This window comes from Carica papaya, chromosome 3, assembly GCF_054855325.1.
Source record: "Carica papaya isolate Zhongbai chromosome 3, ASM5485532v1, whole genome shotgun sequence".
Classification (NCBI taxonomy): Eukaryota; Viridiplantae; Streptophyta; class Magnoliopsida; order Brassicales; family Caricaceae; genus Carica; species Carica papaya.
The window spans coordinates 11,078,384-11,103,337 of NC_142311.1; the positions used below are offsets into that span (position 1 = coordinate 11,078,384).

The 24,954-nt window shown below is 35.0% G+C and overlaps 4 protein-coding genes and 1 long non-coding RNA gene across 11 annotated transcripts; 1 reads left to right on the top strand and 4 right to left on the bottom strand.

Moving 5' to 3' along the window:
- Positions 1-406: 406 nt before the first annotated feature.
- On the bottom strand, positions 407-1,875 carry LOC110808690 (uncharacterized). 2 transcript variants are annotated; one of them, XR_015817482.1, is made up of 4 exons: positions 1,336-1,875; positions 1,090-1,135; positions 647-1,002; positions 407-534 (listed from the first exon to the last, which is right to left on the bottom strand). It is a non-coding gene; the product is annotated as an uncharacterized LOC110808690 (long non-coding RNA). The 2 variants fall into 2 exon arrangements; XR_015817481.1 differs by having other exon boundaries at positions 647-1,135.
- A 1,368-nt stretch (positions 1,876-3,243) lies between these two features.
- LOC110808671 (Aldolase-type TIM barrel family protein) lies at positions 3,244-7,550 on the bottom strand. Its single transcript, XM_022034238.2, has 10 exons — positions 7,239-7,550; positions 6,351-6,611; positions 6,065-6,241; positions 5,514-5,588; positions 5,282-5,326; positions 5,030-5,194; positions 4,410-4,488; positions 4,207-4,289; positions 4,049-4,117; positions 3,244-3,610 (listed from the first exon to the last, which is right to left on the bottom strand). Exons 1-10 carry the CDS (start codon positions 7,383-7,385, stop codon positions 3,527-3,529), a joined length of 1,185 nt encoding a protein of 394 aa, XP_021889930.1. The 5' UTR covers positions 7,386-7,550; the 3' UTR covers positions 3,244-3,526.
- Positions 7,551-8,031: 481 nt separating this feature from the next.
- On the bottom strand, positions 8,032-12,970 carry LOC110808669 (Rubisco methyltransferase family protein). Its single transcript, XM_022034237.2, has 12 exons — positions 12,596-12,970; positions 11,556-11,719; positions 11,326-11,409; positions 11,146-11,203; positions 10,661-10,714; positions 10,108-10,179; positions 9,923-10,003; positions 9,374-9,546; positions 8,943-9,045; positions 8,735-8,866; positions 8,438-8,560; positions 8,032-8,350 (listed from the first exon to the last, which is right to left on the bottom strand). Exons 1-12 carry the CDS (start codon positions 12,968-12,970, stop codon positions 8,264-8,266), a joined length of 1,506 nt encoding a protein of 501 aa, XP_021889929.2. The 3' UTR covers positions 8,032-8,263.
- A 243-nt stretch (positions 12,971-13,213) lies between these two features.
- On the top strand, positions 13,214-17,619 carry LOC110808672 (uncharacterized). Of its 2 annotated transcripts, XM_022034239.2 has the most exons (6): positions 13,214-13,612; positions 14,933-15,078; positions 15,653-15,821; positions 16,540-16,638; positions 16,939-17,021; positions 17,107-17,619. In XM_022034239.2, the coding sequence occupies exons 1-6, from the start codon at positions 13,214-13,216 to the stop codon at positions 17,237-17,239; spliced, it is 1,029 nt and encodes a 342-aa protein (XP_021889931.2). In that variant the 3' UTR covers positions 17,240-17,619. The 2 variants fall into 2 exon arrangements, with proteins under 2 accessions (XP_021889931.2, XP_021889932.2); XM_022034240.2 differs by lacking the exon at positions 17,107-17,619 and having other exon boundaries at positions 16,836-16,976.
- A 536-nt stretch (positions 17,620-18,155) lies between these two features.
- LACS8 (AMP-dependent synthetase and ligase family protein) lies at positions 18,156-24,431 on the bottom strand. 5 transcript variants are annotated; one of them, XM_088215744.1, is made up of 12 exons: positions 24,275-24,431; positions 22,920-23,524; positions 22,736-22,816; positions 22,340-22,612; positions 21,830-21,961; positions 21,585-21,758; positions 21,233-21,462; positions 20,046-20,163; positions 19,641-19,772; positions 19,381-19,518; positions 19,075-19,281; positions 18,156-18,640 (listed from the first exon to the last, which is right to left on the bottom strand). In XM_088215744.1, the coding sequence occupies exons 2-12, from the start codon at positions 23,466-23,468 to the stop codon at positions 18,476-18,478; spliced, it is 2,199 nt and encodes a 732-aa protein (XP_088071870.1). In that variant the 5' UTR covers positions 23,469-23,524; positions 24,275-24,431; the 3' UTR covers positions 18,156-18,475. The 5 variants fall into 5 exon arrangements, with proteins under 5 accessions (XP_088071870.1, XP_088071874.1, XP_088071871.1 ...); XM_088215748.1 differs by having other exon boundaries at positions 22,920-23,519; positions 24,275-24,404; XM_088215745.1 differs by having other exon boundaries at positions 24,137-24,276.
- Positions 24,432-24,954: the final 523 nt, after the last annotated feature.

Sequence of the window (24,954 nt, forward strand, 5' to 3'; positions counted from 1 at the left end):
TTTCTTAAATCAAACATTTGACGTATTCAACTTTTTTTAAACATGTCTTAACCAAATTTGGTGTCAATATTTTATAACTTTCCTTTAGGTTGAAGACGAGATAATTTCAAATAAGATGGACTGACAATAAGAACTCTGTAAATTAAAATATTTTCCCTCATATATGTTCTCCATGATATAAAGTATTTTGATTAAAATTTGAATTAAATAATAATTTCACTTTTTTTTTTTTTTTTTTTTTGTAAGAGTAAACATTGGTGATATTTAAAACTTTGTTTGATTAAAAAATACATAAATTAATCAATTATAATATATATATATATAAATCATAACATATTAGTAATAATTTATAATGAAAAAAACACAATCATTTTTAATACACTAATTAAGAATTCATATTTGTTAACTTCATATAGAACTAAAGTGACATGAATGCTACGTTCTTACGATTATGCCTTTTTCACGGATCAGTCTGACCACGCCCTTCTCCTTCAAGAAGCCTCTTTGTATTACTAATATCAACCTCAAATGTTCCTAAAGAAATCAAAATTAAAAATCGTTGATACCTCATGGTAACATCTTGTAAAGCTGGTGAGTCATATTTTTCATTAGGTAAAGTCAATTTGACTGCTCTAACTAAGCTTACCAAGATTTCTATTGTTGATACCAATAAGCTCTATTCCGTCTATTCCACGAGCAAGATCCATTTCCCTCTCATCATGCACCTACAGTTGTCAAACTAGGCAAGAAGAAGGAATTTATATCATTTTTCAATAGCTGATCAAAAAAACATATACATCTCTCCCTTTCAGTAAAACAAATAACATTTCCAACCCCTGCAGGGGCAGCCAAACCAAGCATCTTGCAGATCTTAGTCATGTACTTGATGTCAAGATCGGGCAAAACAGCAGAGCAATAAAACACTACTGCATCTGCGCCTTTAATTCGTGCATAATAGATCTGCCATGCATCTATGATGAATTCGTTGCACAGAAGTGGACACTGTAGTTTACTAGTGTTAGAATTGTGTTTTAACGGACCATAATCGTGTAAACTACGCAAACAATATGAAGTATTTAAGAAGCAGACCTCTACTCCAGCGTTTCTTTTTGCTTCCAAGTACTCAAAGCTTTCCCTATTTGATAGCAAAATCAAGTTATAGAAAGAGAGCAAAAATAAAAAAAAATAAAAAAGAAAAAACAAGGTTCTGACAGAAGGAGTGAGCTAAATATTTTCGCTCACCGTGCAGAAATTTTCACTTCTTATCAGAGAGAAAAGAGAATCTAGCAAAATTTAAGCATTCGACAAACCCAAGAGCAAACATGATATAAATACCTTAAAATACTTCTGGTCTGTCAAAACACTGGGACATGTTGCTCCACCTTTCTCATAAGCTCGGGCAATTTGAACATATTATTATGGAAAAAACCAGGAAGGCAATTTGAACCTTCCATCATCGCTATATATATATATATATATATCTTTATATACTGATCAGTTTTCTTCTATACCTGCAAATTTTGGGCTGCCAGGTACTCATGAATACCAGGCCTAAAGTTGATGAACATGTTGAAGGCATGCAGGATGAGTTGGGTGAAGCATAGGGACTTAATTGATGTTGGGAGACTGAATACACCCTATCTCTACGTTTGCTATATCATTTGCTAAATAAGATATGTCTCTTTCGTTCAACGAGCATGTCAAAATCTCCACATGCCTCGTGTTTTCTACCGAAATTTGGGATCATGTAAAATCTGAGCTACCCTGGACCAAGCATGTATCTTCTCCACCAAATTTCCAACACCGGGAACTTTTTGCCGAAGTAGCCAAAAAACTGGACCGGCACTCTCCTCCATTTTGAAAAGAATGTTACCTGCGACTCACCTATGATAACCCAAAAAAAAATTTACTATAAGATTCGCAGGGAGGCATAAAGAGAAAAATTATGGAAATATTAGAGTAAATTAAAACTCACACAATCAATTTTAAGGACTGATTTTATAGCCCTTCAAATATTAAATATATCCACTCCGAAAAAAAAAAGTTAAAATTTTAGTTTTCTAAATAAGAATTTAATTAGGATCACATAATCAACAATATCAATTATTTATTTATTATAAATTATTTATAATTATAAAATATAATTAAAAGTATATATGAAGATCTGAGATGTCTCAGTTATTTTATTGTTAATAATTTTCAACATGTACGTGTTCTACAATTAGAGTGTATACGAAATGTTTTTATTTTGTGCAACCCATAAATATTCAAAATATTCATAGCTAATTTAAACTAATTTTTTTTTGTTATAAAACCAAATGTAAAATTATTAATAAATAATTATAAAGTATTTTTTTGTTAATTTATCTGCAATTTATAAGTGTGATCGTATAAAAGATAAGGTCGGCCCATTACTCCTATTAAGTTATCTTGTGCATTTAAATTCAAATGTTTTGTCACTCTAGCCTTAAAATATTTTGTATAAACTATCTGATGCATTTTGATTTAATTATTATTACTAATTAAATAAATTAGAATATATAGAGAAATTTTCTACACACGTCGTGCCTGTTAATTTTTTTAAATAAAAAAGATTTTAATTCATTATACATATTCCCACTAAAAAAATCTAACCAAATATGAAATGCTTTTTCGATATAAATATAGTAAACTTTATTAAAAATTAGCTTAATTTAATCATTAATAAATTAAATATTATAACATATTTAACTTCTTTTTTTTAAATATATTCTAACCAAATTGGATATAAAATATTTTATAACTTTCCCTTCGGGTATACTAGATAATGTTGAAGATGGGATAATAGACTATGATCATTACAATTTTGTTTATCGCCACTTGTTCTTTTAATATTTAAAAAAAAAAAAAAAAAAACTCTGCTCAACTTTAAATTTATTTGAATATATAAATAATATTTTATTTTGTATGTATTATAAATTAAAATATTTTACCTGGTATATATATTTTCCATAATATAAAATATTTTGATTAAAATTTAAATTAAATAATAATTTCACATTTTTTTGAAGAATAACCAAAACTTTTTTTAACTAAAAAGAAATACTTAAATTCATCATATATATAATCCTAACATAACAGCAACAATTTATAATGCGCACACAATACACACTAATGCAATACTCATATTTGTTAATTTTACATAAAACTAATTGGAGTAACAAAAGTTTATTAAGTGAATCTTTGTCGAGTTATTAATAGAAATAAGAAATCAATTAAGGTCTACTCATTATAAAAGATAATTTATCTAAACAAAAAAATGTAAATAAGCTCCCATCATCATTTAATAAATTTGACCTTGGCCAAACAAACATGATGGCTTGCTTAAATACATCTTTCTGAGAGAAAAACATGATCACTTATTTTAATACATCTTTCAAATATTAAAAACTATGAGGTAAACAGAGCAGGGTACAAAAACATTTGGCCATGAAGGAACCACACCTAAGTTGAACAAAAGGACCTGTATAATCTAACAGGAAGAGGCTCATACTGAAATGTCTTTACCAAAGAGTCCACTTATTCCCTTCCCAGGGTCATTTTGTCTTACAATTGATTCCCCGACCAAAACCTGCATCGGAGCAATATGGATTTGATTAGCGAAAGCAACTAGCACATTTGTTTATCACTTCGTTGTCTACTTGTACAATACTCACTATGCCAATCACATCAAAGACAAAACATGAAAAGTTAGTCATGCTTGAATATATATCTATAATAGAGAGTTGGCATACGTAGGTGAATATGCACCATATCATTTTTAGGTAGCTGAACGTTATTTTCAGTTAGGTACAATTCCTCCTATTTCTCAATGCACCATGCACAATTTTAAAACATTGTAAGAGGGCATTTTAGGATGGCCAGAACTGGCAATTTAAAAACGCCCAGTTTCAAACAGTGGAAAGACCATGTCAGGTAACATAAATGCTCAAAATGAATCCACCATATCGAATGGCAAAAATACACCCGATGTCGCATCAGCATTTGGAATGGTTCTTGCATAGCTTACCGCTTTAACACCAGCTTCTTGTACATATGTGATATCTTCAGGAGTAAACAATCCAGATTCTCCAACCACCTAGATAAGCATAAAAGTAGAGATATGAATAGGATTGTTAGACAGAGAATGAATACTTCAAGAACAAAAGTGACATGAATGCTACTTACAATTATGCCTTTTTCACGGATCATTTGACCGCGCTCTCCTTCAAGAACCCTCTTTGTGTTACTAATATCAACCTCAAATGTCTCTAGAGAAAGCAAAATTAAAATCGTACCTCATGCTAAAGGGTCATCCACATCTTGTAAAGCTAATGAGATTATGATCATACTTTCTGTTAAGTAAAGTCAATTTGACAGCTCAAGCTTACCAAGATTTCTATTGTTGATACCAATAAGCTCAATTCCATCTATTCCAAGAACACGATCCATTTCCCTCTCATCATGCACCTACAGACGTCAAATTACGCAAGAAGAAGGAATCTAAATAAATTTTCAATAGCTGACCAAAAAACATATAGATCTCTCCCTTTCAGTAAAACAAATAACATTGAACAAATATTGCAAATTTAAGTAGCATGTCTCAATCTATTGCCAAATGATATAAGGGGTCAAACAACTGATTAAATGTGGAACTAATTGTGTATTGATAATCGTTAATCGTGTCTTTCAAATTTTTACTTCTCAGCCTCATGCTTCATAAAAAGTTATCTATGATTGATCTAAGCAGAGGATTAAAACACAAATATTTCTTAATAGCAGCATCCCTAAGAACCAAAAACAGGTGGAGCTAAATCCCCTTGAAATTTGAATACTGTGATTAAATAAGTAAACTCTACCATACATGAGCAGCTTATTTCAGTCAAAAGTTCAATAGCATGAACTTGATTCTTTAAATAAATATGCTTTTCCAGTTGAAAGCAAACATTTCAGTTTGAAGAGCAACTGTGGTGAGTTTGATAATAACAAGAAAAAAAAAAAGATTTCCAACCTCCACAAGGGCAGCCAGACCAAGCATCTTGCAGATCTTAGTCATGTATTTGATGTCAAGATCGGGCAAAACAGCAGCGATTAACAGTACTGCATCTGCACCTTTAGTTCGTGCATAATAGATCTGCCATGCATCTATGATGAATTCTTTGCACAGAAGAGGACACTGCAGTTTACTAGTGTTAGAATTGTGTTTTAACAGACCATAATCATGTAAACTATGCAAACAAGATGAAATATTTAAGAAGCAGACCTCTACTCCAGCATTTCTTATTGCCTCCAAGTATTCATAGCTTCCCTATTTGATAGCAAAATCAAGTTATAGGAAGAGACCAAAATTTGAAAAAAAAAAAGTTTCTAACAGAAGAAGTGAGCAAAATAATTTCACTCACCATCCAGAAATTTTCACTTCTTATATAAGATAAAAGAGAATCTAGCAAAATTTGAGCATTTGTCAAACCAAAGAGCAAACATGAAATGAATACCTTAAAATACTTCTGGTCTGTCAAAACACTGAGACATGCCGCTCCACCTTTCTCATAAGCTTGGGCAATTTGAACCTATTATTATGAAAAGAAATACCAGGAACAAGAAAATAAAGTTCAAATTATCCAGACTGTTATTCTGTTGGTTCATTTCTTCTTGAAGGTTTTACTCACACGAGTGTCCATAAAGAAATCAATAACCATACCCAGAAAAATCGGATGTTTATGTATCACTACAGTCACATATCATATAATTTTAGATAACCAATAAACTCTCTGTAGAGAATTTTCATGTCTTTAAAAACTCTATGTGATAACTGTAGGGTTAAATTTTGGGTGTTTCATCACAAAGTCATGAAGCGGAAAAAACAAATACAAAATTAGACATAAAAAAAAAAAAAAACTCAACATGATAACAGATGTATGAATGTAGATTACCAGAATGCCTTAATCAAATACAACTATTCTGCCATTATATATAAAATAATATGAAATGAAACCACCCCATCACGATGCAACTTGGGTAAGAATGTTAAAAGACAAGTCCTTACTGGATCAAAATCCTCTCTTAGGATTCCTCTGCTTGGAGAAGCCTTCTTCACTTCAGCAATCAAACCAGGCAGCCCAGTTCGTTGATGGGCAGCTCTAAGGGCTCCAATGAAATCTCTAGTCGGAAGAGAACTTTGAAGAGCCTTTTTCAATGCAGCAAGAGGTCTTCTCTCCTTCATCTGAAGAAAAATTACCGTCCATGTTAGGGTCAGCATACGAAATATAAATAATAAGGAAATAAAAAAAGAAAATAACAAAGACAGCTCTGAGCAAAGCAGAAAGAGTTACTTGTGAAACTTCCGTATCCTTGTTCCAGACAATCTCCTCTAAAATATTACGAGGTGTGTTGCCTTCATTTTGCAACCGAAATTCAAAAGGTCCCACATAGTGCAAAGGAGGCCCCGTTGGCGGCCTCCTCCTTATCCTTATACCCTGGCTAGCAGCTATTTCATCCTGGAACATCCCCACTTCCCACTCCTTGACTTTGAGGGCATTTGCTTCATCCTCTCTTTCAGAAGCAACGACAGCCAACCCATCCTTAACATCCGACTGGAGAGGAGTTCAGAATAGCCCGATTAGCTCCAAAAAATATGTAACTCAACTTTTTTTTAATGTACAATGAAGAATCAATTAAAAAGTATATGAGGATATAACTTCAGGTAATAGCATATTTGGGATGGCTCATTTCCACATATAGAGCAATCTCCAATAATTTTTAGCTCAAATAAAAAGCAACGCGTGTTTTTTCAATTAAACCATAAACAAAGAAGGCCATCCTCGTGCAGACAAGAAGCGGAGCCATTTTTATTAAGCAGTGAACTAACGGAAATTGAACACATACAGCAAATTAAAAAAAAAAAACAAGGAACTAATCCTCCAATCAATCAGGCACGTTACGTAGAGCATAGAATAAGCTTCTAATCAGAAGAAATTTTATCTCAAAATAACTCCTTATCTCTTTAACAAAAAAAAAAAAAGCACCAACTACCAAACAAATGCACAAGTAAAATCCAATGTTTACAATGAAATTCAATAAATCAAATCATACTTTTCACAATAATGATCTTCTGGCCGAATAATTGCAAAACATTTAAGAGATGAAATTCCATCTCAAGCTTCGAATAGAAATCAAAATTATTTTTTGAAAATAAAATAAATAACTGAAAGACACATAACCTGTTGAGCTCGAATGGGAGTAAAAGAGGAAGCATTTCGCCTCATTGCAGTCGCTGAGAACGACCGTCTGATTGAGAAGGGAGTGAGGGAAGGTACTGGTTGAATTGAAATTCTAGGAGTTGCTCTTGAGGAAACCAATCCCTCCATTCTCTAATTTCAATTTGGTTTTCCTAATATTTCAGTTTGAGGGTTAAAAAAAAATAAAAAAACCTAGACAGTTGGTTCTGCTTTTAGAGGGAGTCGGAGAGCGGGGGTTGGTGTGACTGTTACGTTGGGAATGGTCAACGGCTGTCCGTCGAGCAACCGATAGGGCCGGGTAAGATTGCGTGCATCCGAGTGTAAAGTAGCCAATAAACATCCGAGTTTAAACTTTAGTTCCATTACATAGTCATAGTCCCCGCGAATGTGGAACTAAAGTTTATTCTATCACATTATTACGGACATAAAATGCATATAACTATAGTTTTATATGTGCTTGTTTTTTCTAAATTACTTGTTAAATGTTATATTTAAATATTAAAATTATATACCACAAAATATGTTAGTTTCGATTCAAATTTATTTTATTTATATTTAGTTTTTATAATTTATATATTTGATATAATAATTAATTTAAAATTATACTATTTACAAACAAATAATTCTAGATTAGAACTATAAAATAATTATCATAAAAAATTATGAATTTACTCTAAAATATATGTTATTTAATTAATAAAATATATAAATTTTTATTAAAAAAATTAAAAAATAAAAGCAGCAAGCAAACTCACGAACTTTTGATAAAGAAACATTTGATAAAATATTCATCTTTAAATTAAATCTTTGATTTGTGTCTATCAAATGTTTACGCTGCGACATCATGACAACACAAGATATTAAGCATGAATACAAGCATCTGCATTACTGCTGCCGGCTTGAAACTGGCAATCTCTTCTCTCCTTGCGCGAGCTTCTCGCACAAGACGTCCATAGGACATAAACCATTGTCATCTAAAACCTAGATTTTGCCACTAGCAGAAACATTCACTTGAAAAGGTTTCTGAATCCATCGAATATTCTCAAAGCTTTTAACTCGCCGCTTCTGATGTCCCTTAATTGTCTTCTCAGTATCTGAAACTCACAACATGTAAGCATGTTCAAGCATAAAACTTGGGTATTGGCCACAGAATCCTTACATGAAAAGAGAAGAAGCCTTACATATTGAGCACGAAATAGTATTCTCCGTTCACTGGTGCACAAGTCTACCGCTAGCTGTTTCAAGAACAATCTTCGATTCAGTTGCTTTGGAGATGTTACATCCAAATCCATCGATCCACTTGCCTAGAAAGTAAGATAAGGAATAGGAAAAATTGGTTAGCATCTAAGGCCATTAATATTGTGATAAAAAGCTTAAACACGTAACTAACTTTCCACCTTCTTGTCCAGCCAAGAGCCTTTCAAAAGGGTTCAAATTTCATCCCGCATGAAATAATGGAGATTTTGATTTTCCCTTACCTGCAAGAATTTGCTGTACTTTGATATGCTTGATTCACAGCTTTCCAATATGAACTGTAGAGCCTCTTCCTCAATTTCAAGATATCTTAAATCTTTTTTTGAGGTAGACTTATTTGATGCTGCAGCTGCCATCTGGGAAGAAGATCTTTTAGATGTCGTAAAAGAGCAAATAGTACTGTTCAAAATTAAGAAGCTAAAGTAGTCAAACCTCTTCAAAGTGCCTCTTCATATTTGGAGGGCTGACCACTAAATAAGCATATGCCATTAACTCCAACGGCCAACCAGTGACTTGTAGCGGGAAGCACTGAGGTCTGGAAAAAAGAATTTTATGCCAGCATTCAAAATACTGTATCTGATGTGGAGTCAAAAAGAAACATACACATAAAATGACAATATAAATCATGGAAATCTCGTGGCATTCACTTTATCATCAAGATAAAAATATGGGAATTGTAACGTGTGGTGATATTAGTATTTACGAGAAATCTGACAATGTTCTAAAATGATGTCCTCATTAACTTGAACCAGAAATATTAGTAAAGAATCAGTTACTTATTAAGAAATGAGTAAACACTGGAGAAGACCAAAAGGTAGAATTAATTATAAGGAGATGAAATGCAGTTAATTTCAGCTACTAACACAGATAGTCCATGCTTTCTCAAAACTTCTAATTTCTCCTTGTAACACTTGTCTGATTTCCTGAGTGATAAGGACAGCTCTGCTGAATCATTGGGGTTGGTTCCCTCATTTGGGACAAATCCATAAGAAAGCAATAGTTCCCCATTAGACTTCTTGCCATATGATATGAAAACCTGCATGAGGTGATGCAAAGCAATCAAGCAAGTGACTTCAAACTTGACCACTTGGCACCATATTTTTAGTGCTGATCAATACTAACACAGTCAATCTAGACACAATTCTTTTTCTTATGCACATGTTTCACTAAAGCACATCAAAGAAGTATAATCAGGTCCAAGGCTTCTTGCTGCAGCTATCTGTAGTGGTTCTAAACTGCCATTTTAACCTTAAGTTATTATCAAACTAAACATCTTTGATATCAAAATCCTACGGTCTTTTAGTCTCAGAAAGCCAAATGCGTAAGGCAATTTTAATATTCATTTACGAAGGTATCACTTTTTACACCATGATGGAAAATTGTCAACAACCAAAATTTCTGAAATTGTTTACCTGCTCACCTGGTTGATATGGCCTGTCTGTTGTAAAGACAACTCCTTGTGAAGATTGATCATAATCCAAAAACGTTTCCACCTAGGCCACCAACAAATAAAAATGCTTAATGGGAGAAAAGAAAAGTACATGCAGTAGAAGATATCTACAACTGCGGCATATGACAAAGGGAGTAACCAGCATACCTCACAACTATGATTAAGCATATCTGCCCAGGGAACCAAGGCAACCCTTCCATCCAGTGATGGTAACCGCACCTGTGTTTAAGAGAAAATTAAGTCCTTGGCTATTCATTCTAATAAGCACAATCATTTTCCCCATTCTTGTAAACAATTCTAAGTTTGACCTCATTCAAATAAATTACTCAAGTGAATAATATTTGCAAAAATAGCCACTCATCTAATCTTCAGGCATTAGTGACTAACAGGGTATGTATATATCTTTTACTTTATACAAAGAAGAAGCTCTAGACTTATCCTTTCTCTGGACTTTGTTGTTGAACCACATGAGATCAGTTTGACAAGATCCAGAATACAAGATTGGCCGCATGAGAAAACAGCCAGGATGTATGTTAAGACTTCTGTGCAGAAATAATTCTTAAGGAACATTTTCAAACAACAAAAATTTGTGCCAATAAATGGAGTTAATCTGAGTCATTTTCATCTTCTTCAAACAACCCCTTTGTGTTTAACTACATAAAAGAAAAACTAATTTACTCATAGTTTCTGATTTACTTACCAAGCGTGAGAACAGAATGCCGAATGACCATCTGAAAGTTTCTAGATTGAATACCTGCAAAGTCAGCAAGGGAACTTTGTAATTCAAGAGCTACAGTAAATATTCATGGAAATGAGGATACAATAGTTTTAGGGAATGCCTAGACCTTCAAAATGATCTACTTGAATGTGGATGTTATTTAGCTAAAAATGGGTTTCAAATATGGATTAGGAATTAGTTTATGAAACCCAAAATATTTGTAAGAAATACATAACGCAAACAGAAACCCAGCAGGAAGCTCGGACTTGGAGAAACAGCAATGTCAACCAGTTCAAATGGGCTAGCACCATATCTTTCGCAAGAGGCTTTATGCAAAACCAAAAATTTCATGGGGAAGAACAACATTGCACAAAACTTTTCTCCAGCAGTGATAGAAGGCTAACCAAATGTATTCCCCAAATTGCAGTTAGCTTGGCAAACAGTAGAACATAATATAGAATCATTACCTTTTCAGGAAATAGATGAGGGTATTTGGAAAATATCCTGAGTCTTAGATCTTCATAGCTTAACAAAAAGATAGAAATAATGTAAGTAGTGAAATATATGATAAATCCTCTAACTTATGATGCAGAATATAAGAAAAAAAACACTTAGCTAGAAAGAGAGAAAGCAAGAACAATCCGTACGTTCCAATGACATCAGTGACTCTTTCAATTGCCCGCTCTCTAATCTGCGAAGCTTCCAGGTACCTATCTAGTTCTGTATGTGTCCTGAAATGATATAGAGATGCTGTAGGGAAAGAAACTGAGAGTAGACCCTTCTCATAGCAAGAAAAGAACTCAAACTCTGGACAGAAAATTGATGAAGAACTTTTTTTGTCAGATAAAAAAAAAATTGATGAAGAACATAAAACTACCAGTATAGAAGTGAATAGGGTTGTCGGGGCAGGGCTGAGATATAATTGCTCCATCTTGAAGACTCCTTAAAACTTGCTTCACTAATCAGATAAGTGGCCAGCAGTGGCCAGTCTGGGACAGAATATTGTTTTAAGACTTGACCAGCCTCGGGACAGCTCCACTCCTAGTGCAAAATTGCGGCAACACACATATAAACGAGCACATGAAAATTACCACATAAATAACGTAAAGTGGATATATTGGCCTCGATAAAGAATGCTTTCCAAGGAAAAATAGATCTTCACGAAAACATTAAAATATGGATAATAACCCAGAAAGTAGAAACCAGAACATGATGCAAAAAAGAAGAATGTTCTAACACTAAATCATATAAGAAACGACCTTATATTTTATTATTGATAATAATACATTATCTCTCACACAAAAGTCCACAAAATTGAATTCATGGTTGAAGTGAAAGCCGACATTGTTCTTGCAAAATTAAATTGTCAACATAATTTTTTAATCTGATACATGTGCAATACTTAATTATAGTATATTATCTTAAAAGCTTCATTTTTCCTGTTACTTCTATTGTATAATCACTCTTCTTTGCATCAAACTGAAAATATTTGGGATTTCAGTGAAGTACCTAAGGCTGAATATAAACATGCACAAAGGCACCTGCAGGTGTGAATGATGCAAATAAAACCAAGGCATCTTCCCCAGCCATACGTAGGCTATAAAGGAGACTGTTCTGGATCTCCTTGATGAATCTGACAAATATGTTCATTTTTCCTATAGCAGTCTATTCTAAGGATTTTAGAAAGGGTACAGCATCATATATAGTGCACGCTATAAGCTGATACTAAGCTGAAAGAAGCTAATGAAAAACAAACACGGCAACTCGGACTGGAGTTACATCTCATTTTTTATCACCATTTTATCTTTTATAGGAAAGTTGGCTGTCTCTCAACACAACGCTTAAAGATTCATATATTAATACAGAAAAACTGTCAACGTTGCCACAAAATTTTCAAGAAAACAAATAGAATCTTACAGAATCAGCGTTGATGACGAGAGATGGAGGCACAAAGAGTAACTTCTCGCCCTTTCTGATATTCTTCAGGGCAACTAGGCCTCTTTCCCCAACTTCCACCTTCTGTATGGCCATTTTCTGAGGAGGGAGGCCCGAATTGGATAGCCACTTCTGCATGGCCGACGCGTTTTCCAAGGAATCAATGTCGCAACCCCATGGGATACTCTGGGTCCCCGTGCTTTTGGTGGTGTCGCTTGTGGATACTGAACAGTGAACTAGCTGCTTGTGCCTAAACCAGGTCTGGGAAGAGAGAGACAGTTTTTGCTTTTGTGGTTTGTAGTGTGAAGAGAATGAGGGAAGGAGTGCTGTCTGCAAGATTCTAGAAGATTCAGCCATGGTTCTGCACCAAGCAACCAACAGGTAGAGAGAGAGAGAGAGAGAGAGAGAGAGAGAGAGAGCTTATCTGGATCAAGGAACGAGAGGTCGTCAATGGTCGTTTTGACAGTTCAATATATTTAAGGAAACAATTTGCAAGTTTTGAACCAAACGACACCGTTTATTTCTTCTCTTATTTCTCTTGATTCTGTTGTCAATGCCAGCAAAGCTTGCAAAACCCACCCTCCAAAATCTTGGTCGAAAATGTTGGCAAACACCAACCTCGTTTCCTGCAACTTCTCTTCTCTTCCTCTAAAATCTTCAAAATCCAAAGCATCATTGCAAATCCGAAACTTCAATCCAGAGAAACCCAGATTGTCACTCCTCAAGGCAGCCTCAAAATCTTCGAGTTTCCTTAAACTCCCTTGTCTCAGAACTGCATTCGTGCAGTTTCACAAAAAGGGTCATCTTCAAACATGCCACTCCAATCTGAACTCCCAAGACTCGGAGGAAGATACAGTTCTGGATGAAGGGTCGTTGGCTACGCAGAGGGAGGGTAGTGGTAATAAAGAGGAAAGGAACTGGACAAGCTCGCTTTTGCTGTTTCTTCTATGGGGTGCTCTCATGTATTATGTTTTCAATCTTACTCCTGACCAGACTCCGGTAAAAACTCAATCTGAAGTTCTCAAATAAGTGAGCTTTTGTAGCTACGAAACAAAACATTTTGGGGTTGTTTGGGGATTTCTGATTTATTGCTGCAAATTCGTTAATCATAAGTTGGTTTTGACGCTAGGATTGTGATTATTGGAAAAGAATTGTATTTTACCTTATTCCCAATTTGAAAATATTTGTTTGTGAAAAATAGTTGGTTTGTAAAGGAAAATGTAGGTTTTATTATATTTTTTAGAAATGATAATAAAAACTGAATGGAATTTTAAGAAAGCGAAAATTTATTTTTATTATTCTCTAAAAAATTACTATGCCTCCATAAACACAAATCCTGGGTCATATTTTCCTGAATAAACATGTATGTGTGTGTATATATTTATACAGACATAAACAAGTATGAACAAAGAGACAAATCTTTCGATAGTCCCTTGAGCCGAAATTTCTTTGCAAAGTTTTAAACTGAAAACGTAAACATTTGAATATGTCAAACAGAGCCTTAAAACTTCTGGCCCCTGAGCAATATTAACTCGTATTCCTCTATTTAGTGTTTCTTTTCTTTTTCTCTACTTCAACTAGATGTTAGGGTAGGTTACATTATATTATTGGAACACTTCTTTATGGTTCAAGCCTATTGGATTACTGGGAGTTAAAATAACCATGCTTTGGAAGCCAAACCATGATTTTTTTAATAGAATAAAAAATATTGTCAGGGATTAGAGGAAAAAATACCAAGATGAGAACAAGACATCCTCTAGGGCCTCCTGCAAAAGGAGAAACGGAAACCAAAAGAAACACAAATCAATACAAGATAGCCTTGCAGTTCCTTTGTACAATGGCTATGGAGATGTCTATAAAAGAAAAGGCCAAATCATGATTAAGGGTTGCAAACTTTTAAGGGCTGAGTCTCTAAAAGTGGCATTGTCCTTTACAAAAATTAATGGGTACCACACTCTTATTATACTTCTATGGTTAATGTTTCTACAGCCTTATGGTGTTTGGCCATACATATGCATGGTCTAAAATTCAATGAAAAAATAGACAGTAGAATAATGGTAGAATATCATTCTCTCAAAATATTAAATTATGGTAATTGTTTACACAGACTAATTAAGAAAAATATGGAAGGAGATAAACCCAATTCAGGTGATTCTGATATGTCCATAAGTTTTTTACTATGTCTTTGACAAGATAAAACACTAGAAGAGTACAAACAGTTACAACGTGGAAGTACTTTTTGGTCTCCCCCAAGAATTCTATGTATGCCCTTTCTATTAAAGGCTTTAACTTATAGTACATTGACTACAACTTTTGCAGTCAAGAGACACGTATTTTCTGAAAAAGCTCCTCAATTTGGCTGGGAACGATGGCTTTAAGATGAATGAAGTACTTGTATCTTTGTGGTATATCATGGGTTTGTGGCCTTTGGTTTACAGTATGCTATTGCTTCCTACAGGTAGAAGGTATTTTCAATTCTTTTCCATGCTTTTGTAATTTTAAGCATCCATGATGCTTGGGCTTGAAGCTTATTCTCTTTATATACAAAATTTTGAGCTCAGGTAGATTGTGAAAAGTAGCAATCCTTTTGTTATGCATTAAAATGCAGAGAGAATCATCAGAATGCATTCTCCTGCAACTGTAACTGTTGATAATCTTTGTGAGCTAGCTATATTGATGTCTCTCATTATTCCATGCTTCCCTCATATGCTATAAGGTGATGAAAATGAAATGGAATGCCTGGCAGCTTATTGATATTCTAGAATTCCTTGACAGTAGTGTTAGGAGAATTCAGTTAATATGATTTATTAATTTTTTCATCAGCTAAAAAGTTTGTAACAGGCTTGAAAGTTGAGGATCTTATTGTTCTCTTTTTCCCCTGATTTTATTCTTCATTATCTTGCGAGCAACTTTAATTACCATACTTGCCCATGAGATTTGAATGAATTGAGTAGAAAGCTTTAGAGAAAACGGTTGTACAACTCACTTAATAGTTTTAAAGAACTCAGTCATTCTGATTTATGCATCTTTTATTTGCAGCTCAAAGAGCAATATCCCTGTCTGGCCATTCTTGGTTCTTTCTTGTTTTGGTGGTGCATATGCTCTTCTGCCCTATTTTGTTCTTTGGAAACCACCACCTCCTCCTGTTGAAGAAACTGAGCTCACAAAATGGCCTCTGAATTTTATGGAATCAAAAGTAACTGCTGTGGTAAGAAGTTTGTTATTTCTCCTGTAACATAGCATCACCATTTTGACTACAATGCCATCATTTGTTTTAATATTTTCTTTGGCTCTTTAAGCAGTCTTGTGACTTCCTGTGCACATTCCACACTCGATTTCCATCAACAATTGTTCTCTCATATATAAGTGTTACTAGGACCAAATCTAGAGGGGATCATCTTTTCTTGTTTGGCTTTTTTGTTTAAATTTTCATGGTGGCTGTGTGCACGGGCACCAACTTACCTTCTCATTTGAGAGTAAATTTGGAAACAACTTGGAGTGCATAAACAGTTTAAGTCAGTTAAACTTATTGGCTTGGTTATAGTCAAGTTTCCTGCATATAAAAGAAAAAAAGATAAGCATTTGGATGTTATGCAAAAATATTGCTTTGTGCTACCCAGATTATTAATTCTTCCTCATTTTCTGAATAAATGGAATTAACGTTATAGGATCAAAGATCACCTAAATCCTCATGACCGTACAACGGAGGTTATGATGAATGCATGTTCTGTCTATCTGGTTTCAACGGTGTTTATCCAGAAATTCTCTTTGAATGAGCCATATACTGCATACCTGACACTGAAATCATCTTCCTGATTATTTCAGCCTCGTGACTTGATATTCCATTGGTCTAGAGAATGACATGTGGTTTTATTCATTATTAGCTCGTTCACTGTGTCTAGAAAGTTAACACTTTTACACACCAGATATCATTTGCTGCAGGGCTGTGTATAGTTCTCTATGCAGGTTTATCAAATGGTGGTGAATGGGAAGAGTTTTGCCAGTACTTCAGGGAAAGCAAATTTGTAAGTTTTCAAATTATTTACTTTTTTGTATCTCCAGATGTGTGTATATTTTTTCATTTAGAAAAAATGAGGTAAAAATTGTTGTCAGTGTCCAAAGTTGCTTTGCCTTGGTGTTTACCTCACATGATATATATTTTAAATTGATAGGTTTCAGCATAACACGATATGAGTCTCTTACTTTGACTTTACAATGTTAGATGGAAATTTTTTTGAAATTGGAGTCTTCATGTTGGTCACTTTGAGTATTCAATCAGACAAGTCCAGCAAGCTTAACTGGAGCTCCGAACCTTTGTATTACAGATTCATATCATGTCCATTGATTTTGTGCTCCTATCTGCATTTGCTCCTTTTTGGGTGTACAATGATATGACTGCACGAAGATGGTGAGCTTTCATATATAGATAAAGTTCCTTTTCCAAAGGGTTTCAACTTTCTACAACCTAAGATTCGAATGTTGGCTCCTTTCAGGTATGACAAAGGTTGGTGGCTTATCCCAGCATCATTGGTGCCATTCCTGGGTCCTGCTTTATATCTGGTCTTACGACCATATATGTCTGAAGTATCTGCTTCAATCAGCCCCATTTCATCCGGGCAGAAATAAGTCTGAAAGTACATCTCTGTATATCAACGGCTGAATCCCAAAGGAAAATAATCAAATATGGCATTCCATGCTACATAAACAAATATGAAGATTATCAGTTCATCACTAATGGCATGCTGAGATGCATATCCTGTTCTCCATCCCATGGGCTCAAATCTGCGTTGGGGGCAACATTCTATATAGTTACTGCCACGACGTCTCCTGAGGTAAAGGTACTTGTGTACTTGTACATCCAGCAAAGAACTATTGAAGGTTCTATCATATTTTTTGTTCAACAACTGTAATTGCTAAACTAAGAGTAAGTAATGTTAATGATTTTGGGCTTTTAAGTGTTTCTGAACTGTTGTGGCTTTGAATAAACTCTCTAAAGGTTATAGTCAGTATTGGAGAGGTGCATACATATGCGTGCTTTGCGGTTCTTTGTGCCTTATGTTATAGTTTCACCTGCATCATGCACCGCACATAAACATGCATTTTTTTTTAACATATTTACTTCTGATATACAGTTCTATAACAAAGATGCATGCATTCACTACAGCAAATTAGTGTTAAAATTCATCGGAGGACAAATTTCAAGATATATGTATACTGAAATTAACAAATAAAATTTACCAGAAAACAAAGGATAGCCTTTCATTACTTTTCTTTTACTTGCTAGTTAGTTCCTTATGCATAAGTTTGTTTGATAAAAAAAGAATCTAGTGGTGCATAAATAAAATATAATTGCTATCTTCCATCTCTATTATGAATTTCTTGATGACAGATTTAATTTTAGCTTTCGACGTGAAAGCAAATTCTTACCATCAAAAAATTCAACCATAGTAGGCTTTACTTGAACGATAAATTTTATATTTTTATTATAAATGTTATCACTAATGTGAGAAGTAAAATAATTTGATTAAGATTAAATGAGGAATGAACTAAATGCAGCAGTAATATCCTACATTACCATGAACGGAAAGAAAAAAACATTTTGTCATCCCAGTTCCTTGATCAAACTAAGAGGATGAAACCGAAAATTAGAGTCCGCGGCACGTCCTTTGGGTGGAGAGAGCACTAGAGACCGGGAAGGTTTAACTACGAAAAACAAGCATCTGATTTTGCTTCAAGTATATGCACCACTTGAAGAGGACATCTTATTATGCTAAAACATTAAAACTATTACCAGAAAAAATATATATATATGTTCTGAGTTATGGAGTACAATAGAAATTGATGCACAAGCTGTTACGACCTTCAGCCATACAGCATTTGAAGTTCATCTTTAAAGTTCGCCTTTATTCGTTCCCTCTTTATCTTAAGAGCAGCTGTAACTAATCCAGACTCGGGTGTCCATGGATCCGGAAGCAATTTAATCTTTGCAGGAACTTCAAACTTGTCCAATCTTGCAGTCCTAGCCACCTGAGTGCATAAAATTTTACAAGAAAACTCATTTTGCCTTCTAAAGGCTAAATTGAATGAATGATTTCCCCAAAAATTGCAGTGAAAACGAAGATATGTTATCCTTCATATGCTCAGTCCAATGCTGCACACCATACAGGTAATGAGCAAATACTGGGAATTTCAGATGATATATATAGATTGCAACACTAGACAAGGAACTTTTTGCCTTCAGGTTTTCTCCTAATGCAAGCATCCAATGCACGAACCACATGAAGGACAAATAAGTATAGCTAATGAGACTGCCTTTGAAACATACAGAACGTATACAAACGGAAGGCTGACTACCCAAGTAGACCATACAACAGACTCAAGCTTGTACAAATCAACTTATGAGGGCATGCGTGTATGAAACTAATGAGAGGCTCAACTACCTCTAAGTAAATTTAACAAACCTTAGAAAGAGATTGCTGAACCTCAGTGACAGCTTCAGCGTTGTTAGAGAGCTCAGAGAAGTCTTTGTATTTGACACCAGCTTCCTGGGCCCACTTCTCAAGGACCTGATGAGATGGAACAACAAGAGCAACACAATAATTGTGCAAAGGATCTGCATATACCATAATGTTATCTACATAGTTACTTGACATGAGTGCTGCCTCAACCTGCAGTCCGACACGTTTAAAAAGATTTCAGTACCTGCCCCAGGCTGCCACATACAATACTTCTGCAAGAAATATTTTATATAAGCTCCGGAGAAGTACCTTTCCAAGAGATACATATTCCCCATGTTGAAGTTTAACAATATCCTTCTTCCTGTCAATAATCTCAAGGCATCCATCAGGGTGAAATTGACCAATATCACCAGTATAAAACCAGCGAATGCCCCTCTCATCAACCTGCTGCATGTAAGTCATCATTAGCGAACTTACAGGCTAAAAGGTAAGTTTCATGTCATGAAACCATTATCTACTCGCTTGTAAGATGTGCTTACATGGTCTGCATACACATGAAGGAAACTTACCTTGTAGACCTCATTTGTTTTTTCTTGATTATTGAAGTAACCAGCAGTTACACTTGATCCTCCAATAGCAATCTCTCCTCTGGGCATGGGTTTATCAGATGTAGTATACCCCCCTTCTTCCCAAGAAACAAGCTATATCACCAAATGGAGGACGCCCATTATACCAATCATTCAAAATTTAAATGCTTCAATATTAATAGATGTAAAAGTAAGTCCTCTGAAGCGAGAAAAACATTGCTTGAATTTCTGTGAGCATAAAAGCTTAAGCTGTTGATATTCACTAGGATAAGCTTAATGTAGGCTGAATTCCCAATAAATATATCATGCATATGATATTATTTAAGCAGGAAAATATGGTTTTGATTATGAATCAAAGTTACTCATAGACAAGGATAACATGCATACCTTAATGTAACAGCAAGGAAGAGGTGGCCCAACACGGCCCACAGTTGTGTCATCCCACTCGGTAAAAGTACCTCCAGCACATGTTTCTGTCAAGCCATATCCTTGACCTATGGGAGCCCTGATGAACAATCATTTGTGTAAGGAAGATGCACTTTGGATGCAACCAATAGAAGTTAAACTACAAGCATACTGCAAGGACATTACTACTAGAGCAACGTTTCAAAAGCAAAACTCGTGTTGAGAACAGAAAGGTTGATTTAGCAAGAAGACCAACCTATACAGTCAGAGCATTGGTCCCCTTTGGATAAACATGTGGATCTCCACAAAATTCCAATATGAATCAGAGTCAAGTCCTTGACCCATGAATCCACAACAGAAATTTGTTTCTCCTAAAACAAGTTGTTATTTCTCTTTTTCATAATGCCAAACAACTGCATGCATGAGTTCCATATCTCTAAACTCCCCTATCTAAAGAATTGAGATCTAATTTCTAATTTTCCATCCGACTGTGTATATCTATCAGTGACATCCCTTCAATTTTCCAACAATGAATTGTGCATTCATGGGCAACTTGTCCCCATTCAACTCTAAAGAATAGCCTCCCTCATCTAGGCAGAAGCAGAAGATAAGAAGATAAAACCATTATGGAAGAAAAAAGAAATATTTTTCTGGTCATACCTTATACAGAAGTGAATTTAAAATATCAGGAAGAAGAAAGGAAGCAAAGAAACAACAATGAGAAGCAACAGAACCAATTGGCTGTGTATCTTCTGAACCACATTTCAATAGAAATGGAAATTTCAAAACGAAGGTCCTTTTCTCTATTCACTTTCACCAAAAGATATTGAAGGATTTGATCTCAATGTAATTCGAAATATATCAATGAGATATATTTTATATTATGATCAATTGGAATTGATCTAAGACGAAACTGGAAGCAACTCGAGGCATCAAAACAATTGTATAACTAATGTTTATGCAAATAGACAAGACATATATGTAAATTTCTTCGTGAAATGATATCATCAAGCAGCTTTGTTTAACCTGTTTAAGACAAACATTACATCCATAACTTTCTTCGTCTTTCATTCAGATGTGCCCACCAGAGGGCCACATCACACCATGTGGCCTGAGTATTATGTAAAGAAAATAAACAAGTTTTCCTCTTGACATGAGATAATCATTACCCCATGCAAATGTTGATGAAGCGTTGTGAATCACCAGATAAAGGAGCTCCTCCACAAAGCATAAAGCGGATGTGTCCTCCAAGTATAGCACGTATTTTCTTGAAGACAAGTTTGTCCCACAACGTTCTCTCCAGTCCCCAAGCACCAAACCAGCTTCCTTCTACAGCATCTAGCCTGCGCTTAAATGCAATACTGAAAAGATGCTTTGCCAAGCCTCCTTTCTCCTCAACCTAGAGTACATGTGATTATGAGTAAGTGGAGTAGTATCCTAAGCCTACAGCCCCCCAATAAGCATTTAAATTTAAAACAACTTTATACAACAAGACAATCAGTATGATGGAGCACATCAAACCTTCTTAAGAACTCCATCTCGAACACGATCTAAAATAGCTGGAACTGCTGTCATCAATGTGGGCTTTAATGCAGATGCATCTCCCTTTGTTCCTTTCTTAATTTTATTTGAAGTATCTGTTAAAGTCAATGCTGAGCCGTAGCCAATTGCACATCCTGCAGCCATCATCACTGTCTGGACAACCAAAACACATTTAAGATAATCCTGGGAAAAATTGAAGAAGAAGATTGCAGATTCGAAGTTACCTCAGCTTCCAGTTCAAAAACATGAGCTAGGGGCAAATATGCCAAGAATACATCCTTTCTGCCCAGTTTCGGGATCACTGTCATAACTCCAGCAGCAGTGGCTACAATGTTGCCTTGAGTCATCATGACTCCCTAAGTTTTTATAGACATTAAAATATTAGCCTGAGGGTAACCGTGCAACTTTGGAAGTGAGGAATAGCAGCTCAGCCACAAACAATCATGGCCATGAAGATATTATAGCGTGCACAGATAGAGAGAAAGATGTAGAAAAAATTAGTTGCATGTTTTCATCTAAAAACAAATAAAACTTTTAAAATCTATTCTAAGTTTACACACCTGTCTTGTGGTATAGATACATTAAGATACAGTCATTCATTCCGCTCCATGCTACGTTAAATAAACAGAAAGAATGCAGAATAATTCTAAGTTCTTTGCACATTTTAGCAAGGTCAATTGGGAAAATCAATATTAGCACCATCTCATATGGATGAAGAACTAAATGGAGCAAACCTTTGGTAGACCAGTACTGCCGCTTGTATACATGATAACAGCAACATCATCTTTGGAAGGTAAGCTTGGCTCAAGAGGACTTCTTTTCCCAAGCTTCTCAACTTCAGAGAAAGATGAAATATTCCAATTGTTCACACTTTCAGAGGCATTAGGATCATTTGGAGTTTCATCTTCTTCGATGTAGATGACATTCTTAAGAGTTTTTAGGCTTGAGCTTATTGTGAACAGCTTTTTTAGCTGCTTGGAATCGCAGATCAGGGTTGTCACTTCAGTCTGCCAAAATTTTGAAACTGTGAGAAGAAAAGGCCTATAAATTGTGTTCTGTTGAGCATTTCAGTAACAATTGACTGCATACATGATTCTTTTATATCCTAGCTAGTTTAGTCATATACCCACCTCATTAAGTGAGTGTATCAGGGCATCCTCACCTAAGGAAGCATAAATAGTGACAACTGTAATATTCTGCCTGAAACATCCCTGAAACATAAGACAACTGCATTCACCATCTGTTCATCCATGAACTTGAAAAAATAAAATAGGAGTTGGTATACACTATGAGCATGAGTTATGAATGCGACACCTGAAAAGCAATAAACCATTCCGCTCGAGTTTCCGAAAAAATGGCCGCACGAGTTTCCACATTATGGCCTAAATTAACAAGCCCAGATGCAAAGTTGCAAACTCGATCAAAAACAGCTCCGTAAGTTTGCCATTCATAATCTCCCAAATGCAGCTTCTCAAATTTCCTGCCATCACTAGCAGTAACATAGTCCCTACTAATAAGTTTTCTTGTTCCAAGAAATCTTGCTTGTGAATGCTTCCTACAAGACTGCTCAAATAGAGCAGCCATGGTTGTGGCTCCTGCCCATGGAACTTCAATCAATTCAGGTATCCGTGCATTGCGCATTGCATAACCTGCCTCACCACCAACAGTGGCAGGAACTCCTCTTTGTTTCCCCTTTTTCTTCCCCATTAAAATAGTGGAAAGCAAAACAGGTATAAATATTGCCATAATAATCGTGCCCACAATCCCAAAATTTCCATATTGTTTCTCAATTTCCAAGTAACCATTAGTGGCTAACTTCTCCATTGTTGATGAACTCAAGTTACTTGCATCAGAATCCTCCATTTTTATGTGGTTAATTGATGACTTACAGCATCCTTTAGAAAGCAGATGGAACTATCCTGATTAATTCATAAGGCTTAGCAACATAAATAATGCTTTTAACTATAAAAAAACTCACAACTGTTAACAATAAATAGTACCAAAAATCAATCCATCGAGATGGAAAACATCAAGAAGATTAAATGCTTGACATTTTCACTTACTGTCCACTACTAAAACACCTTACTGGAATCAGATAGAAGTAAATCAGGCCACTCAACTGAATTTTTTGAATATTTACTGATCAGTGGCACCAGACATGTGCCAAAACAGCAAAATTGCAATATGCACCTAATCATAAATTGCGCATGATCGGTCCTATACGCCCCAATATCAAAACATTCAGAAAACAGAAGAAACAATCATAAACACTAAAGAACCTTACAGGTCTTAACATGCTAATCGATTTGAACTCTAGTCCCTTTATCCATCTTGCAAATGGTAGAACCACTAGTTTCACTGATCGGAGAATAGTCATCACAAGTCACAACTGATTAATCTTTAGAAGGTTCAAAAAGAAAGCAAATAAACCAGACTGAAGAGACATAATTAACAGTGAAAAGAGTCCCAAATCAACGAATATAAAACCTACAATCATGAAAAGATCCCCGTACCAACCACGAAGTCTCTACCTTTAGGAAACAGAGGTTATTCGGTCAAAACCTCAAACGCAAGAAATTGTTGAGAGGGGAAAATAATGAAATCAAAATCATCAGAAGAGCACTAACTAAAGTGAAAAGCCTGTAATCAAAAAACGACATCCAATATACCTCTACGAACGAAGCCCGGAAGTGAGGAAACTAGAAATGGCGTTCGTCATTCTTATGCCCACAAAGGAAAGTGGTAGATGGGGCCACCTCGACAAGAAAAATCGTATGGGTATACATACACATAACGTAAGCTAAAATCGTAATCGTATATATAAACTTCACCAGAAAAATGTATTACATAATGTCATATTAATATTTTTATTTTAATATATATTATAATTATTACAAATATATCACTTTAGTTAATAAACATATAAATTTATTTAAAAATACATGTATTATTTTTAAAACTGATTATTCCGTTTCATCAGAAATAAACTTTGATTTACCAATCGTGTGGGTGCGTGCTACGTGGTTTGCGCGAGATGAATAATAGATTGACACGTGGTGCACCTGAGTTTCTTCTCGTCACACGTGGGTGAATGCGGCACACAGCTCGAAATTATCATATGACGATAGGAACGGCGACGTTTAATAAGAAGCTGTGAATAGAGCGAACAAGCAAAAGAAGGTTCTAATGTAGGAGCGAAGTCACTGTCCGGAACCCTATTGTGATAAGGAGGGTCATTAATTTGTCACATGAAAAACATTACTAGCAGGTGTCCACACGTCCATTTACCTTCTTCAAGGACGAGTAAATGCTGTCTTTTTCTGGATCCTGGCAAGACAATTGGGCATGC